The 18065-nt window shown below is 41.7% G+C and overlaps 1 protein-coding gene across 1 annotated transcript in view; it reads right to left on the reverse strand.

Moving 5' to 3' along the window:
* LOC135105702 (synaptotagmin-10-like) overlaps nt 1–18065 on the reverse strand; it is a 111000-nt gene that overhangs the window by 89244 nt on the left and 3691 nt on the right. Inside the window, exon 2 of the mRNA XM_064014108.1 lies at nt 17615–18065. This exon is cut by the window's right edge and continues 334 nt beyond it. Coding sequence (XP_063870178.1) covers nt 17615–17711 — 97 coding nt within the window. The 5' untranslated portion in view covers nt 17712–18065. The remainder of the gene's footprint in view (nt 1–17614) is intronic.

Below are 18065 nucleotides of genomic sequence, written 5' to 3' on the forward strand. Positions count from 1 at the left end.
GAGAGAGAGAGAGAGAGAGAGAGAGAGAGAGAGAGAGAGAGAGAGAGAGAGAGAGAGAGTAGAGGAAATAATGACAATGGTGATAATAAATATGAAGGAGGAGTAAGAGGAGGAGGAGGAGAAGGAGGAGGAGGAGGAGGAGGAGGAGGAGGAGGAGGAGGAGGAGGAGGAGGAGGAGGAGGAGGAGGAGGAGGAGGAGGAGGAGGAATACATAGGAACACATAAAAAAGACGAGTGACAGTAGGCCTTGCGACGTATGACGAAGTCACCTGTTTACTATATTACAACTAAAATACCATACAGTAGGAAGTAAGGATAAAACAGATGAAGCTCTTCCCCACCCACCACTCCCTCAGGCGTTACCCGGCAGAAAAGAAAAAAAAAACGAAAAAAAAAACGAAATAAAATACAAACACAAACTCTGAAATTCATATAAGAAAGATGGAAAAATAGAGAACTATTCTAAATAATACTACTTCTACCGAGAAAAAAAAAATCTGAAACCATTTTCTTTGTAATATTTATCTAATTTATTCTTAAACGTAGTAACCGTGTTTACCTGGACTACAGATGCTGGTAGTTTTTTTTTTCCAAGTCAACTACACGTATGTTAAAAAGTGTTAAATCATTGCCCTTTAAGTTTTAAGCCACTATTTTTTTGTTAACGACTGCAAGATCTCGAAAAGATTTTCGTAATCTATCTTATCTAACCTCTGATTCGACGATCTCTTAGGGAAAACATATCTAATCTTTTTAAACGTTCTTGATAAGACAGACCGCATAGTCCTGGAATCTGTTTTGTTGCTCGTCTTTGCACGCTCTCTAGCTTGTTGATATCCTTTAGATAACATGGAGACAAGAACTGAACTGCATACTCCAGATCCAGTCTCACTAACGAAGTATACAAACGCGTTTATGACTTCAGGTGTTTCACAATAAAAATTATGCGCAATAAATCCCAAGATGGTATTTGCTTTACGACTCGCAGCCCGAACATTGCGTAGCGCATTTCAAATCACTTCGTACTATTACGCCCAGGTCCTTCTCTTCAGTAACTCTGATAAAATTTTGTCCTTGTAATTTATAATCATATTTTACATTGGTATAGCCGATATGCATAACTTTACTCCATTAAAATTCAAAAGCCATTTGTCACTCCAGGTACTTAGGTCATCTAAATCCCGTTGTTTGGCCTCAGAGTTAGGGCCTTAACTAATCTAGTATCGACGGTGAATTTGGATATTTTCGATAGAAATGCCGCAGTCTAAATCATTAATGTATATCAAATAGAACAACGGACCCAAAAATTAACCCTGTGGAACACCATTTGTAACTTAAAGCCAGTCGGAGACTTCTCCATTTATAACCACTTGTTGTTTCCGATTAGTTAACCCACTTTCAAGCCAAGCAAACAACTTTTCTCCCATTCCGTGTGCTTGCAGCTTAATTTAAAAGGCACTTATATGGCACGGTATCGAACGCTTTCCTGAAATCGAGATATGTAATGTCAGATGGAACTCGCTCATCATAATTCGAGAATATGCATTTAGAGAATTCCAAGAGATTTGTTGAGACGAGATCTGTTGTTACGGAAGCCATGTTGGGAGTCTAATATCAATTTGTGATTATCGAGGAAGGCACAAAGCTTTGATTTCCAAACTACCCTCCTACGGCTTCTCTCCTTCTCTCTGTAATTTCATCTCAAGTTTCCTTTCTGACCGTTCTATTGCTGCTGTGGTAGACGGTCACTGTTCTTCTCCTAAATCTATTTACAGTGGTGTTCCTCAGGGTTCTGTTCTGTCACCCACTCTCTTCTTATTATTCATTAATGATCTTCTAAACCAAACTTCTTGTCCTATCCACTCCTACGCTGACGATACCACCCTGCACTTTTCCACGTCTTTTCATAGACGTCCAACCCTTCAGGAGGTAAACATTTCACGCAGGGAAGCCACAGAACGCTTGAATTCTGATCTTTCTAAAATTTCTGATTGGGGCAGAGCAAACTTGGTATTGTTCAGTGACTCAAAAACTCAATTCCTCCATCTATCAACTCGACACAAACCTTCCAGACAACTATCCTCCTCTTCTTCAGTGACACTCAACTGTCCCCCCCTTCTACAATGAACATCCTTGGTCTGTCCTTTACTTATAATCTGAACTGGAAACTTCACATCTCATCTCTAGCTTAAAACAGCTTCTATGAAGTTAGGCGTTCTGAGGACGTCTCCGCCAGTTTTTCTCACCCACCTCCCCAGCTGCTAACTCTACAAGGGCCTTATCCGTCCATGTATGGAGTATGCTTCACATGTCTGGGGGGGTTCCACTCATACTGCTCTTCTAGACAGGGTGGAATCAAATGCTTTTCGTCTCATCAACTCTTCTCCTCTAACTGACTGTCTTCAGCCTCTCTCTCACCGCCGCAATGTTGCATATCTAGCTGTCTTCTACCGCTATTTTCATGCTCTAACTGCTCTTCTGATCTTGCTAACTGCATGCCTCCCCTCCTCCCGCGGCCTCGCTGCACAAGACTTTCTTCTTTCTCTCACCCCTATTCTGTCCACCTCACTAACGCAAGAGTTAACCAGTACTCTCAATCATTCATCCCTTTCTCTGGTTAACTCTGGAACTCCCTGCCTGATTCTGTATTTCCACCTTCCTATGACTTGAATTCCTTCAAGAGGGAAGTTTTGAAGACACTTATTCATCAATTTTTGACCACTGCTTTGATCCTTTTATGGGACTGGCATTTCAGTGGGCATATTTTTTTTATTGGATTTTTGTTGCCCTTGGCCAGTGTCCTTTCTACATAAAAAAAAAAAAAAAGACTGATGGGTCTAGTTTCCAGGTGCGCTTTTATTATCTTTCTTGAATATCGGTGTGACATTTGCACATTTCTACTGACTCGGTACCATTCCTTCCTGTAACGACCTGAAGAGCAATTTCAAGGGCAACACAATTTCATCTTGACATTCTCACATTAGTTTCGTTGATATTTTATCAGGACCTGTGCATTTATTGGGATGCAGGTCTCGTAGGCATTTGGTTATTTCGTTTTCACTTATTTCATCTATTTTTTTACCTTTTCTTCCTCAGATTTTTAAACATACTTATCGCAGTCGGCAATGTCGATATATCTTCGGTGATAAACATGCTGGTGGAAAAAGTGATTTAGGATCATTGCCATATTATTGCAGTCACTAACAAGTATACGAGTATTATTAGCAGCTTTATGGTCCATTTTTTTTCTTTAACAGTTTTTTTTTTTACTATGTATGTATTGAAAAAACTTTTTAGGATTCGTTTTCGCTTATCTTGATATATTTATTTGAAGGGTACGTTTCTATTTTCTGATCTCCCTCTCACAGCATCGTTTGGTGATTACATAACGCATGTAATCGTCATCCGATTTCGATTTTTTTTTTTTTATTTTACATATAAGCTCTTTTCTGCCGAGTATGTTTTCTGGCATTCGTCATTCATTGAGCATTTTTAATGTTATTTATCAATTTTCTTCTTTAAGGAATCCACTTACTTTCAGTTTCAAGAAGAATGCTTGTGAAACTTGCGCACATCTATTCCGTGTTTTTATTTACAAAGACGGATCGCCAATTAATTTTTTTGTGATTTTTATTTAAGCCCAGTATGTTACCTTTTCTTGCAATTTGGGACTAGAAGCGCATTTTCTTTTATATCAACCTCGCAATTAATTTTACATCGTACAATTTTACGATCGCTGCTTGCTGAGACAAGGCAACTTCGCAAGCATTTATTAAATCGGCGTCTGATGCGAAGACAATATCCAATACATTGTTAGCTAGAGTAGGTTCTCTTACAAGGAGGAGGAGGAGGAAGAGGAGGAGGAGGAGGAGGAGGAGGAGGAGGAGGAGGAGGAGGAGGAGGAGGAGGAGGAGGAGGAGGATGGGTAAGAGAAGGAGGAGGAAGAGGAGGAGGAGGAGGAGGATGGGTAAGAGAAGGAGGAGGAAGAGGAGGAGGAGGAGGAGGAGGAGGAGGAGGAGGAGGAGGAGGAGGAGGAGGAGGAGGAGGAGGAGGAAGGGTACAGTGACTAAGAACCGGAAGGAGGATGGAATACGAAGAGGATGATTATACAAAGAAGGAGGAGGAGGAGGAGGAGGAGGTGGAGGGAACAAGATATAAGAAAGGAAACATTTGAGACGATAATGATAATAATAAGGATAATGACATCACCACCACCACCACCACCACCACCACCACCAACAACAACAACAGTAATCACATGAAGAAGAATACTATAACACACACACACACACACACACACACACACACACACACACACACTCTCTCTCTCTCTCTCTCTCTCTCTCTCTCTCTCTCTCTCTCTCTCTCTCTCTCTCTCTCTCTCTCTCTCTCTCCCGCCGCTGCCTCAGTGAACCCTTTCTGCCTTCCAGTTCCGCGTCTCTTCTTTTTCATGGCATTGTTTTGTTCTTCCTCGACTTCTGTGTCCCTGAAATGCTGGTGTCCCTCTCCCTCTGTTGTGTACTGGTATTTTTCGTCTTTACATTTTTTTTTTATCTCGTTTTTTTTTTATTTGTATTTAAATTTTTGTTCGTCTATTTTCGTTTTAATATAAGTTTTCTTTTTGTTTCTTTTTTTCCAGTTACTTTTGTCCTGCCTTTGTTTTTTTATTTTTTTTTATTTGTATTTTATATTTGTATTTATTTATTGTTTTTTTTCTCTCTTTTCCATTTCTTTTCTATCAGTTTTAATGTTTCGTTTCGTTTTTTTTATTTTGAATTTGTTTCCGTTTCTTTTTGTATTTAGCTTTTTTTTTCGTTTCGTCATTTTTTTTCGTTTTTTCCATTTCTTCTATTTATTTTTTCTTTCATTTTCTACAGTTTTCCATTCCTTTTTCTTTTCGTATCGTCTTATTTTTACTTCATTTTTTTATTTCTTTCGTTCCGTCTTCCTTGTTTTCTCATTTTTTCGTCTTTTTTTCACTTTCCATTTCTTTTCTATCTCTTTCCCTTTTTCCCTTCCATCAGCTCTCATTCCCCATAAACCTACCCGTTCTGTTCCCTCTTTTTTTTTTCCAGTTTTCTATTTACACTTTTTCCCGTACCATCTTTCTTTTTCTTCCCAGTTTTTCCCCAGTGTAGATTTGTCCCTCGTCCTTCACAATACTGTCACTGAATCAAGTCTCCGCTATTCATTCCTCTTTTTAGCTGAGACTCCCCCTCCCCTCCCCTCCCCTCTCTTTCTCCCTCTCCCACCTCTCTCCCTCCTTTCCTACTGCCTCCCTCTCTCCCATTCTAACATTAATCTCGTTTTCTCTCTCCACTCTCCTCTCTCCCTCTCTCTTTTTGCATACGAAGAAAGGGTTTTTATTTCCGTCTCGTTATTCAAATGACGTAGTTCACTTCACTTCCGAGTACTTTTGATGTTACCATGTTTTTATTTATTTATTTATTTGTTTGTTTATATATATGTTTTTCGTACTCTCTCTCTCTCTCTCTCTCTCTCTCTCTCTCTCTCTCTCTCTCTCTGCAACAGCCTGTTTGTCCGGCGTAATTGAATTCTTGATATGTACCTTGCTATACAAAAGAGAACCTTCCCTTTATTCTCCTCCTGCCCTTTGTCTTCCTATTAGAAGGCACCACTGACTCTCTGGTACACTTCTCGCCTCAGGGAATACTAGAGACTAAAAGTTAGATGCTGGCTCAAGGAATTTCACAGTGGAAGAAGCAGCGTTTTCTATTATAATTACTTTTTTTTTTTTTTTTGCTAGGATTCAGTTAAACGTCTATATTTATTTATTTATTTTTTTACTTCGTTTTCGCATTTTCGTCATTGTTTCTCTGTTTTACTTAGTGATTTTTTTTATTTCCAATTTCTTGAGTTTCTTTCAGTTTGTTTTATTTTTAACTTTTTTTTTACTTGGAGTTTGGTTATTTCACTTTTTTATCTTGCTTTTTTTATTTTTATCATCATTATTATCGTCTGTTTCCTGTTTTACTTGCGGTTGTTTTATCTATTTTTATTTATTTTTTTAGTTACCTTTCTTTATTTTTGTCATCTTCGTTACCATCAATTTCTTTTGTTATTCGAGAGGTAATTTGCTATCTAACAATTTTCTGTTTAAGTTCGCTTTCATCAATACTTTTGCCATCATTCTTATCATTTTTATTTTACTTGCAGGTGTTTTTTTTTTCACTTTTTTTTACCCTACTTTATTTTTCCGTACGTCAAAAAAAAAAAAAAAACACACAACAAAGCAAAACAGCGTAGTATAAGTAGTGACCACCCGCCCTGAGCCTCGGCATATAGAATAGGGTGGCCAGCTCCTTTCTCTTCCTCCTCCACGTCCCCAGTCACATCTCCCCGGTACCATTTCAAGGCTGGGTGATCCTACGAGCGGCCAGTCCTCCCAGAAAATTGCCTCCCGTCCTTAGGAATCGAACCTGAGATTTCCTGCATTGTAGTCACACGCGCTGCCGACTAACCTGCCTTGTTCCAGTAAATTAATCTTGGAGGTACGAGTCACTAGGTGCAGTTCCTTCACTTCCTGTTCATTTATCGGGTCACAAAACTGTTCGAAATTTAAGGCTGTCATCGGGTTTTGAAAGAGGGGATTGAATTAATCTCTCGTTGTGTAAATGTCACGGTTCACTTCACTTCACTTCCGAGAACTTTAACTGTTACTGTGTTTCTTTTTTTCCTTTTAATTCTTTTCTTTCCCTTTTTTTTTCCTTTCTTTCTTTCAAGCACCCAAGCCAACACGTGTCTAAGTGACTGAACTTAAACTGTATGGAGTTTCGAGAAGCAAACCCCATATATAATCAATGAACTGACAAACCGTATAAGATTTAAAATGCTAAGCCAATAAGCGACAAAGGAATTGGATTAAACAGTACGAGTTTCAACCACGAAGCCAACACGTGACTAAGGAGTTGAATTAACTACATAAGATCTACATATTTTTTAAGGGAGAGAGAGAGAGAGAGAGAGAGAGAGAGAGAGAGAGAGAGAGAGAGAGAGAGAGAGAGAGAGAGAGAGAGAGAGAGAGAGAGAGAGAGTAAGAAATTCGTTGCCGCGGTGCCGTAAGTCAATAACATTTCTTCCTTATGTACCTTTAATCACCAAACAATAACATTTCTTCCTTGCTGTGACTGCATTTAAGATGATGAACAGGGCCATCAGAAGTGACATGAAGGTGATGAACAGGAGCCTTACTTGCAACACGGAGGTAATAAACAGAAGCATTAGTGTTACCAAGTTAAGGTATCTATTTTTTATGAGCACAGGATCCTTAATAGCGACACGAAGGGAGGGGAAAGCAGTGCGGCGGGTCCCTCAAGGCAGGCATGTGGAACAAAGGAATATTAGCAGTAAAGGTGTTTGATTAAAAGTGACCAATCAGGGCGCTCGACAGATGACGCAGCCAGCCAGTCAGAGCACGGGGTTCGATACTCCAATCAAGAGACGCCTGACACACACACACACACACACACACACACACACACACACACACACACACACACACACACACACAAAGGAGATGAACGAACGTAAAAAGTACACATATATGAAAAATTCTAATGCGTGCCTGATATTAATGGCGCGCACGTGCGTGTGTGTGTGTGTGTGTGTGTGTAATATGTGTGCAGTTACGTTGATTATATAATAAAAATCTTCGTACATAAAAGCAAGTGTTGGCACGTGGCTTTCTCTCTCTCTCTCTCTCTCTCTCTCTCTCTCTCTCTCTCTCTCTCTCTCTCTCTCTCTCTCTCCCTGCAAGAGATAGATAGATAGATAGATAGATAGAGAGAGAGAGAGAGAGAGAGAGAGAGAGAGAGAGAGAGAGAGAGAGAGAGAGAGATGTAGTTAAAGATAGTTATAGACAGACAGGCAGACGAGAGAGAGAGAGAGAGAGAGAGAGAGAGAGAGAGAGAGAGAGAGAGAGAGAGAGAGAGAGAGAGAGACGTAGTTAAAGATAGTTATAGACAGACAGGCAGACGAGAGAGAGAGAGAGAGAGAGAGAGAGAGAGAGAGAGAGAGAGAGAGAGAGAGAGAGAGAGAGAGAGAGAGAGAGAGAGAGAGAGAGAGAGAGAGAGAGAGAGAGAGAGAGAGAGAGAGAGAGAGAGAGAGAGAGAGAGAGAGAGAGAGAGAGAGAGAGATAAAGATGATAAAGGGAACCAGACACACACACACACACACACAGAGAGAGAGAGAGAGAGAGAGAGAGAGAGAGAGAGAGAGAGAGAGAGAGAGAGAGAGAGAGAGAGAGAGAGAGAGAGAGAGAGAGAGAGAGAGAGAGAGAGACAACGATTTCATACATAATCCTACACATAATAATGAACACTGAGCGTGAGGACAAGGGCAACAAGACAATTCTAATAAAAACATTCAATTTAAACATCAATATGAAAGAATCCAAATGCAGCATAAAGAAAACAGTCCTAATATAAAGAGAACTATCTAAAATAATCCAATCCTACCATAACGTGATCCACTACGACACGAAACAATTAGCAGCACCAGAAGCAATGCGTGGTCTTTATAAACATCTACAAGAAAGTTACCGGTGAAAAAGAATACACTGTAATTTCTTCCCCGTTTAAAAGATTGGATGCGGCTGTAGAACAAGTAAGGATGTCTCAGAGTGTTTGGTAATTAGAAAAACGTGTACCAGGTGGCAGTCAATCGGTTAACACTCAGAATCAAAATCTAATATGAAAAATCTAATTCTAATACAAGGAACACTTTTTTTTTATGTAATCAGGTCCTAACTTAACATCATTCTTCGATAATCTAACTCATAAAATAAAAGAAATGAAAAAAATCGAACAGAATCCAACTCTAACAACACTCCTCACCTGCCTCACCTCTTCACCTGCCTCACCTTCTCACCTGCCTCACCTCCTCACCTCACCTCCCTCACCTCCTCAGCTGCCTCACCTCTTCACCTGTCTCACCTCCTCACCTGCCTCACCTCCTCATCTCATATGCCTCACCTCCTCATCTGCCTCACCTCCTCACCTGCATCACCTGCCTCACCTCATCATCTGCCTCATCTCCTCATCTGCCTCACCTCCTCACCTGCCTCACCTCCTCATCTCCTCACCTGTCTTACCTCCTCACCTGCCTCACCTCCTCATCTGCCTCACCTGCCTCCCCTCCTCACCTGCCTCACCTCCTCACCTGCCTCACCTCCTCACCTGCCTCACCTCCTCACCTCCTCATCTCTTCACCTGCCTCACCTGCCTCACCTCCTCATCTGCCTCACCTGCTAATTGCGCCTTAACCACCTGAGGGTCTGTGTTTTGAGACGCTTCCGGATCTCATTAGTTCGTTTTCAGAGGCCACACTGCTAATTAGTGGTTCAAGTTCCCATATATGGTTCGTTTTTTTGTGGCTAATGATGTAGAAGCTTGCTAATCTGGTCGTATCGTGCCATTACAGCCATGGTAACAATTCTGGAAACTATTAATATATATATCTATCTTGAAAATCCTTGAAAATTCTTAACCTCTCTTGAAAATTCTAATAACTTCTCTTGAAAATTTTGTAATAAATTCCCACGGCAATCTCTAATAACTACATCGAACATCCCTAACAACTGCTCCAGAAAATTCGTAACAACTTTCCTTGAAAAATTTCTAACAACTTCTCTTAAAAATTTTGTAATAGCTTCTCTAGTTAGTCAACTGTAACTTTTTTTTTAAATCCCTAATAACATCTCTTTAAAATCCCTAACATAAGAACAAGGAAACCACAAGAAAACAAGAGAAAATATACGAAAACAAGGGAAACGTAAACACAAGAAAACAAGCAGAAACATAAGAAAAGAAAAACACAAAAGAGTGAAAACATAGGAAAACAAGGAAAACACGACAGTAAAAACATAAGAAAACAAGGAAAACACAAGAAAAAGCAGTGAAAACAAAAAACAAGGAAAACACAAGAAAAAAGTGAGAAAAATAGCTACACTGAACACTAATAAGCCCCGTACACACGGAGCATCACGTGTCAGCGACGTGATGCAGTAGTGGTGTTGAAAAATTGACACTAGCGTCCAAACGGGCTGCATCACTGCGAATCTCATCCTTGTGTGAGCCATCAGATCTCAGTCATCATTTGGCTTTCACGGGAGAAGTATGTCTGCCGACACTCTACTCTGCGAACAAACTGTACTGTGGAGTATAGTTGCTGTGTGTGCAGCTAAAAAAAACTTTTGAAAACTAAACTGAAAGTTGAGGTACGTATGATTTTTCCTTCAGCAAGGAAAAGTAAATCATTAAAGCACCACAGCTTTTGAGCGTATACATCTGTCGTGCCAGCACCAGACTTCTTTGATGCATTGATGGCAGTCATTTCTCTGTGAAACTGTGTTTTCAGTGTATGGAGTTTTTTGGTGATGTCTTCATACCGCACATTACAATTTACAAAAGAAGATAAGTCAGCTTTTAGTTTCCATGCTTATATACTCTTGATATTTCTCATCTTCTACTCCTTGCACTTGATATTCCAAATGGCTGGGTGCTGCTTCAGCAACTCAATGAAATGTAAGGTAATACACTTCGTCCATTACAACGGCTTTGTTGGTTGAGCCATTGTATGAAAGCAGGGCGGAAGAGAGAGCGCGTGCGTCCTTCTTCTTCAGCGGTCATTGACACACTGCTCAGCGATTTGAAATGGCTCCGCGTCATGACTGTGTTCATGGTGCAGCGACGAGTTGAAATTAACGTTTTTCAACTCGTCGCTTCAAGACATCGCGCATCAAGATGCTCCGTGTGTATGGGGTTTAAAAGGAAGCCACACTCAATTAGCGAAGATGTAATGAAGAAGAACCTAAGTAGTCAGAAAACATTCCCAGTTACTCATCTTCTATGATACAACACTATTTTGAGTAACACCAGGTGACTGCAAGCTCGGGAACTGCCAGGAGAGGTAAAACTATGGAAGGAGACAATAAGGAGGGAGGAGGAGGAGGAGGAACACAAATGACTGCTACGAAAGGAGGTTATGGCTTAACACGACGCGGCTGCAAATGGGAGCTTGTTGCATTTCCTAACGAGCCCATTAATAACGCAATAGCTGGTAGTATATTCTCCCCCTCCCCTCTCTTCTTCTCTTGCAGATCCACGGGCGGATAAAGGCAAGGAAATCGATAATATCTGAAACAAGGAAGCGAAGGGAAGGGAAAGGAAAGGAGAGAGAGAGAGAGAGAGAGAGAGAGAGAGAGAGAGAGAGAGAGAGAGAGAGAGAGAGAGAGAGAGAGAGAGAGAGAGAGAAAGCCAGCCAGCCAGATAGCCGGCCACCCACCCACCCACCCAATCAGCCAGCCAGCCAGCCAGCCAGATAACCAGCCAGCCAGATAGACGGCCACCCACCCACCCACCCACCCAATCTGCCAGCCAGCCAGCCAACAAGCCAGCCAGTCAATCAGCCAGCCAGCCAGCCAGCCAGCCAGCCAGCCAGCCAGCCAGCCAGCCAGCCAGCCAGCAAGCAAGCCACCCAGCCAATCAGCCAGCCAGCCAGCCAGCCAGCAAGCCAGCAAGCCAGCCAGCCAGCCAGCCACCCAATCAGCAACCCAGCCAGCCATCCAACCAGTCAGCCAGCCAGACAACCAGACAACCAGACAGCCAGCCAGCCAGCCAGCCACCCACCCACCCACTCATCCAATCAGCCAACCAGCCAGCCACCCAACCAGTCAGCCAGCCAGCCAGCCAGCCAGCCACCCACCCACTCATCCAATCAGCCAACCAGCCAGCCACCCAACCAGTCAGCCAACCAGCCAACCAAACAACCAACCAGCAAGCCAGCCAGTAAGCCAGCCACCCAGTAAGCCAGCCAACCACCCGGTCAGCTAGCCAGCTACCCAGTCAGCCAACCAGCCAGCCAGCCAGCCACTCAGTCAGCCAGCTAGCCAGCCAGCCAGCCAGCAATCCAGACAGCCAGGCAACCCTCCAGCTAGCCATCCATTTATCCATCTATTCATCCACCTATCCAGACAAAGAAACAGACACCCAGGAGAAATAGGCAAAAGTACTCATAACATTCTTAAAGGAGATGAAGTCACGAAAAAAGAGAGAATAAAAGGAAAGGAAGAAAGAGAGAAAGAAAGAAAGAAAGAAAGAAAGAAAGAAAGAAAAACGTGATTCCTTCATGGCATACAAACTTTAAGGTCAAGCCTCGTGACTTTTCCCTCCCCTGCCACTCCTTCATTAAGGAGAGCGGCGCCCCTCACCTCGCCACACCTCGATGTATAATTAGCGCAGGTAGGACAGGTGGAGGGGTGTGATTTACTTGGGAGTTACGAGAGAGAGAGAGAGAGAGAGAGAGAGAGAGAGAGAGAGAGAGAGAGAGAGAGAGAGAGAGAGAGAGAGAGAGAGAGAGTAGGGGGGAATATGCATATGCAGATGTAGTGGTATAAAACTGTGTGTGTGTGTGTGTGTGTGTGTGTGTGTGTGTGTGTGTGTGTGTGTGTGTGTGTGTGTGTGTGTGTGTGTGTGTGTGTGTGTGTGTTTCCTACATACATACACTCACTCATACATAAATATTCACATACCAAAACACGCAGTCGCAAAGAAATACACACACACACACACACACACACACACACACACACACACACACACACACACACACACACACACACACACACACACACACACACACACGGAAGCTGAAACGAAATACATAAAAAAGGCATCACGAAAGAAAAAAAAGGATAAAAAAGTGTCCATTCTCTCGTCACCAATTAAAACGCAGTTAACACGATCATAAAAAAAAAAAATCATTACATACAAAATTAAAATCACTGAACGAAAAAAAAGCCCTAAGAGAGAAAATTAATCAAATTGACATAAAAGAGAGAAAAAAAATGTGTAGCAGGAAAAAGAAACAAAAAGTGACCTGGATTCAAGTTAGCCAATCAGAGCTCGGGAACTAGCTTCTTTACTCTCTATGGCAGCCAATCATGTGACAGACAATCGTCAGCCTTTTCTTCTCCTCCTTGCAGTTAAAAGAAAAAAATCTAAAAAAATGAAAAATTCGCTCTGGCTTTTAACTTTTTTTTGTCTTTTTGCTTGCAGTCTCGTTCTTCCATCTGTCTGTCTGTTTGTCTGTCTATCTGCCTGTCTGTCTAATTGTCTGCTTGCCTATATATATGTCCGTCCGTCTGTCTGTCTGTCTGTCTGTCTGTCTGTTTGTCTATATGCTTATGTTCGTCTGTCGGTCTGTTTGCTTGTCTCTATATATATTTGTCGATCTGCCAATCTGTCTTTCCGTCTGTCTGTCTGTTTACATGTCTATATGCCCATTTACCTATCTATCCATCTATCTATATTTAATCTCCCCTTACACATATCACCTGTCACCTACATCTTTCACCTGTCTGTCTAAAAAGTGTATCTGTCTGTGCCTCAGCTCGACTATCACTCACTCACTCAATTTGTCTAACTCACTGCAAACTGGACCATGTTATTCATTCATTCATTCAACCAACCAACCAACCTGTCAACCAACCTGCCAACCAACCAACCTGCCAATCAACCAATCAATCAATCTAGAGAGAGAGAGAGAGAGAGAGAGAGAGAGAGAGAGAGAGAGAGAGAGAGAGAGAGAGAGAGAGAGAGAGAGAGAGGATGGGAGAATAAAAAAGAACTAAGAACAAGAGAAAAAAACAAAAAGGAGGAAAGGAGGTATAATGGACGAGAAAAAGGGAGTGATAACCACCGGAAGAAGGAAGGAAGGAAGGAAGAAAGGAAGGAAGGAATGGAAGAAAGAAGGAAGGAAGGAAGGAAGGAAGGAAGGAAGGAAGGAAGGAAGGAAGGAAGGAAGGAAGGAAGGAAGGAAGGAAGGAAGGAGAGGAAGAAAGGGAGATAAGAAGAAATGAAAACAAGAGGAAATGAAGAAGAAAAAGAAAGGAACGGAATAAGAGGAATGAAAGGAAAGGAAGGAAGGAAGGAAATACGGAAGAAGGAAGTAAAAAAAATAAAAGAATAAAAAAAGGAAGGAAAGAAGGAATGAATGAGTGAGGGACGGGAAATACAGAAAGAAGGGAAAAAGGAAAGAAGGAAGGAACGAACAAAGAATACAGGAAGAAAATGAAAAGAAAAGGGAAGGAAGACAAAAAAAGAAGGAAAGAAGAAAGAAAATAACGGAACTCTGTGTGTGTGTGTGTGTGTGTGTGTGTGTGTGTGTGTGTGTGTGTGTGTGTGTGTGTGTGTGTGTGTGTGTGTGTGTGTGTGTGTGTGTGTGTGTGTGTGTGTGTGTGTGTGTGTGTGTGTGTGATCCATATATTAATCTGATCTTCACGCAGAAAAGAGAGGGCGGGAGGGAAGGAGGAGCGGGAGGGGGCGCGACGAGTTTGTATCACAGGTCAACACCATTAATGGACTGAAGCGGGAAGAGCAGCGGAGCGTGAAGGTAAAATCTTGATACTGGGAATCTGTCTGTCTGTCTGTCAACGTCTGTCTATTTGATTTTCCATCGATGTTTCTGATTGTTTCCTCGTATGTTCCTGTGTCTGTCTGTCTGTCTGTGCATCCATGTATCAATTTATCTAATTATCTGTTTATCAGTCTATCATTCTGTTGATCCACCTGTCCATTTATCTGTCTGTTTGTTTGTCTGTGTCTGTCCATCGTCTCTTTTGTTGTAATAAATATAGACCTTAATTTTACCTGAAGTTATAATTGTCAAATATTGTATTCTTTGTAATAATAATAATTTTCTCTGACATAATTCAATAATATAGTCAATTAGTATATATATTTATTAATTTATCTATTTATTTATCTATCTGACTGTCTCTCCGTCTATTGGTTTGTTTATCTCACCCTGTCTTTCTGCCTGTCTTTGTTTCCACCCATCTCTCCGTCCGTCTGTCTGCACGGCGCGGCTCTACATATATTTACTGTCTGCCAGCGTATCCGTCTGTCCATGTATCTATCTGCTCGTCCCTCTCTTTATCTCTTCATCATTCCATCTCTCCGTCTTCCCCTGTCCCTTCCCACATCCTCCTATCTCTCTCTCTCTCTCTCTCTCTCTCTCTCTCTCTCTCTCTCTCTCTCTCTCTCTCTCCCTATCTCTCTTCCGCACCTTCAACTTGCAGGTTTTTCTTATTAAGGCGAGGAATACCGCTGCACAGAGGAGGCACTCGCTAAATTGCAGGAGAGAGAGAGAGAGAGAGAGAGAGAGAGAGAGAGAGAGAGAGAGAGAGAGAGAGAGAGAGAGAGGCAAGCGCTACTGGATGAGTAATACAAAACACACACAGACGCCGCTGAAGAGAGTGACAAAATTAGATGATATTAAAGCCGCGGTGGTATTGGGTTGTTTGAGCAGGAAGGGAGGGAAGGGGGAAGGAAGGGGGGAAGGGTAGGGAATGAAAAGGGAGTGGAGAAGAAAGGGATGGTAAGAGGAGGGAAGAGAAGAAGAGAAAGGAAGGGAAGAAAAATAGGATAACAAAAGGAAGGGAAGGGAAGGGAAGGGAAAGGAAATAAAGGAAAGAAAGAGAAAAGTATGAAAGGAAAGAAGTAGTGGACGAAAAAAAGGGAAAGGAAGGGAAGGGGAGGGATGGGAGGGGGGAAGAGAAGACAAGGGAATGAAGGAAACGAAAAAAAAAAAGGAAGGAGAAAAAAGACGTGCATGATAGAAGGGTGAAAAGGAGAGAAAGAAAGGAAGGACGCAAGAGAGGGAATAAGGCATGAGTGAATGAATAAAAGGAAGGAAGGAAGAAAGAAAGGAACGAAGGAAGGAAGAAGGGATAAGGAAACAAAAAAAACGAAGGAAAGATACTAAGAGAAAAGAAAAAAAGCAGAAAAAACAAAGAAAGCAAACTCAGGGAGAGAGAGAGAGAGAGAGAGAGAGAGAGAGAGAGAGAGAGAGAGAGAGAGAGAGAGAGAGAGAGAGAGAGAGAGAGAGAGACCCTTATCGCCCCATAAAGTAAAGTGGCAGTTCTGGTCTCCGTTTTCTATCGCCTGACTGTCTGATAGTAAAGAGAAAACGAACTAGGGGTCTCTCTCTCTCTCTCTCTCTCTCTCTCTCTCTCTCTCTCTCTCTCTCTCTCTCTCTCTCTCTCTCTCTCTCCTTATCTATGTCATTCACTCTCTTTATTTTGCTCTAATCGTCCTTCTCATCTTTATCGTTTTTTTTTTTCACTTTTCCATTGTTCCACTTGTCTTCCTCCTCCTCCTCCTCCTCCTCCTCCTCCTCCTCCTCCTCCTCCTCCTCCTCCTCGTCTCCTCTCCTCTCAAATGAAGAGCTTACAAAATAAAATCGTAGTTTTCTTATCTCTTATGCATCGTCACACACACACACACACACACACACACACACACACACACACACACACACACACACACACACACACACACACACACACACACACACACAGGATTATTTGCGTTATATTCGATTAGATTAGGTTAGGTTAGGTTAGGTTAGGTTAAATTAGATTAGGTAATTTAATCTAACCTAACTTAATCTAACCTAATTTAACCTAACCTAACATATTCCATACCAAAAATAGGCTGGGAGGTGTATAATCTAATATCTGTTGGTTTTTTTTTTCTCCCCTTACACACACACACACACACACACACACACACACACACACACACACACACACACACACACACACACACACACACACACACCACCACCACCACCATCACCACCACCACCACCACCACCACCATCAACAAGAAAAGTCAATAAAAGCGCTCATACCCTTGAAACGCTTCTATAATTGGCGCTATGGACGCGTACTGGAGGGAGGGGAGGGGGAAAGAGAAAGAGGTGGGGAAAAAGAAGTGAGGGTAAAAAAAGGAAAAAAAAAAAAAAAAAAGCTACGCCATTACATGTTCCCGAAATGAAGGTGACAAGTGTATTCTATAAAAAACTCGAGTGGTGTAAAGTGACAGGGAGACATAAAGAGCCGCCATTATTGTTATTATTTTTGTCGCTAAATGCTCCAACTTGCAACGCTGGATTCAGTTGCAAACAAAGCCAGTTATTGTATTCTCTGTTTCTTCTTTGTTTATTGTTTGCTTTCTTTAGTCGTTTTATTCTTTTTTTCTGTTTTTTTTATTTCTTTTTATTTGGAGAAAATTTGTATGTAGTTCCTTGTGGTATAGAAAGAAGAAGAAGAAGAAGAAGAAGAAGAAGAAGAAGAAGAAGAAGAAGAAGAAGAAGAAGAAGAAGAAGAAGAAGAAGAAGAAGAAGAAAATTAACACCAAAAGAGAAAGAGAGAGAGAGAGAGAGAGAGAGAGAGAGAGAGAGAGAGAGAGAGAGAGAGAGAGAGAGAGAGAGAGAGAGAGAGAGAGAGAGAGGATAGACCAATACACTAGACTGGAACTGAAGTACCCTAAACTTAGAATTCTTTACTCTGTTTATCCCTTTTATTTACTTATTTATTTATCCATTCATTTCCATATTTTATTCATCTACCTTTTCTCTTCTCTTTCCTTGCAGTTTTTATTCCCTCTTTTCTTTTCAAGGGGAAGAGCGACAGATAACTAGACATTCGCTTCCTCTCGTTCCTGTCAGCTTCCGTCACGCGCCCACGGAAGCAGAAAAAGAATCATGGAGGCAGCAGGAGTGATTGAGGGAGGGAGCACACACTGACCTGAGGCTGGGATGTTGATGTAGTGCTGGGCAAGGGAGTGGGACTGCTCCGTGGGACTCAGCGTGGTCACGTCTGCCATGCTGCTCCCCGACGTCATCTTTCTTACTTCCTCTTACTAACTCTGACTGCCTCTGACTTCTCTTCTCTTCTGTTTTGTTTCGTTTTCTTTGTTGAACTTGACTATCGCTTTGTTAACTTCTTTTTTTTTCTTTTCTTCTTTGAACTTGATATCAGTTAACTTTCATTCCTCTCTTCTGTTTTTTTCTGATTTTCTTTTCTTCTTTGACCTAAGATATGTCAGTCAACTTCCTCTCTTCTCTCTCTTCCGTTATTTTTCTTCTTCGAACTTTAATATCAGTGAGTTATTCTTCTCTTTTCTCCTCTTTCTCTTTTGCTCTCTCCTCCTTTTTCTTCCTTGAGGTTAAAAATCTATCTTTCTTGTCTTTATTCT

This window comes from Scylla paramamosain, chromosome 12 (assembly GCF_035594125.1).
Source record: "Scylla paramamosain isolate STU-SP2022 chromosome 12, ASM3559412v1, whole genome shotgun sequence".
NCBI classification, from domain to species: domain Eukaryota; kingdom Metazoa; phylum Arthropoda; class Malacostraca; order Decapoda; family Portunidae; genus Scylla; species Scylla paramamosain.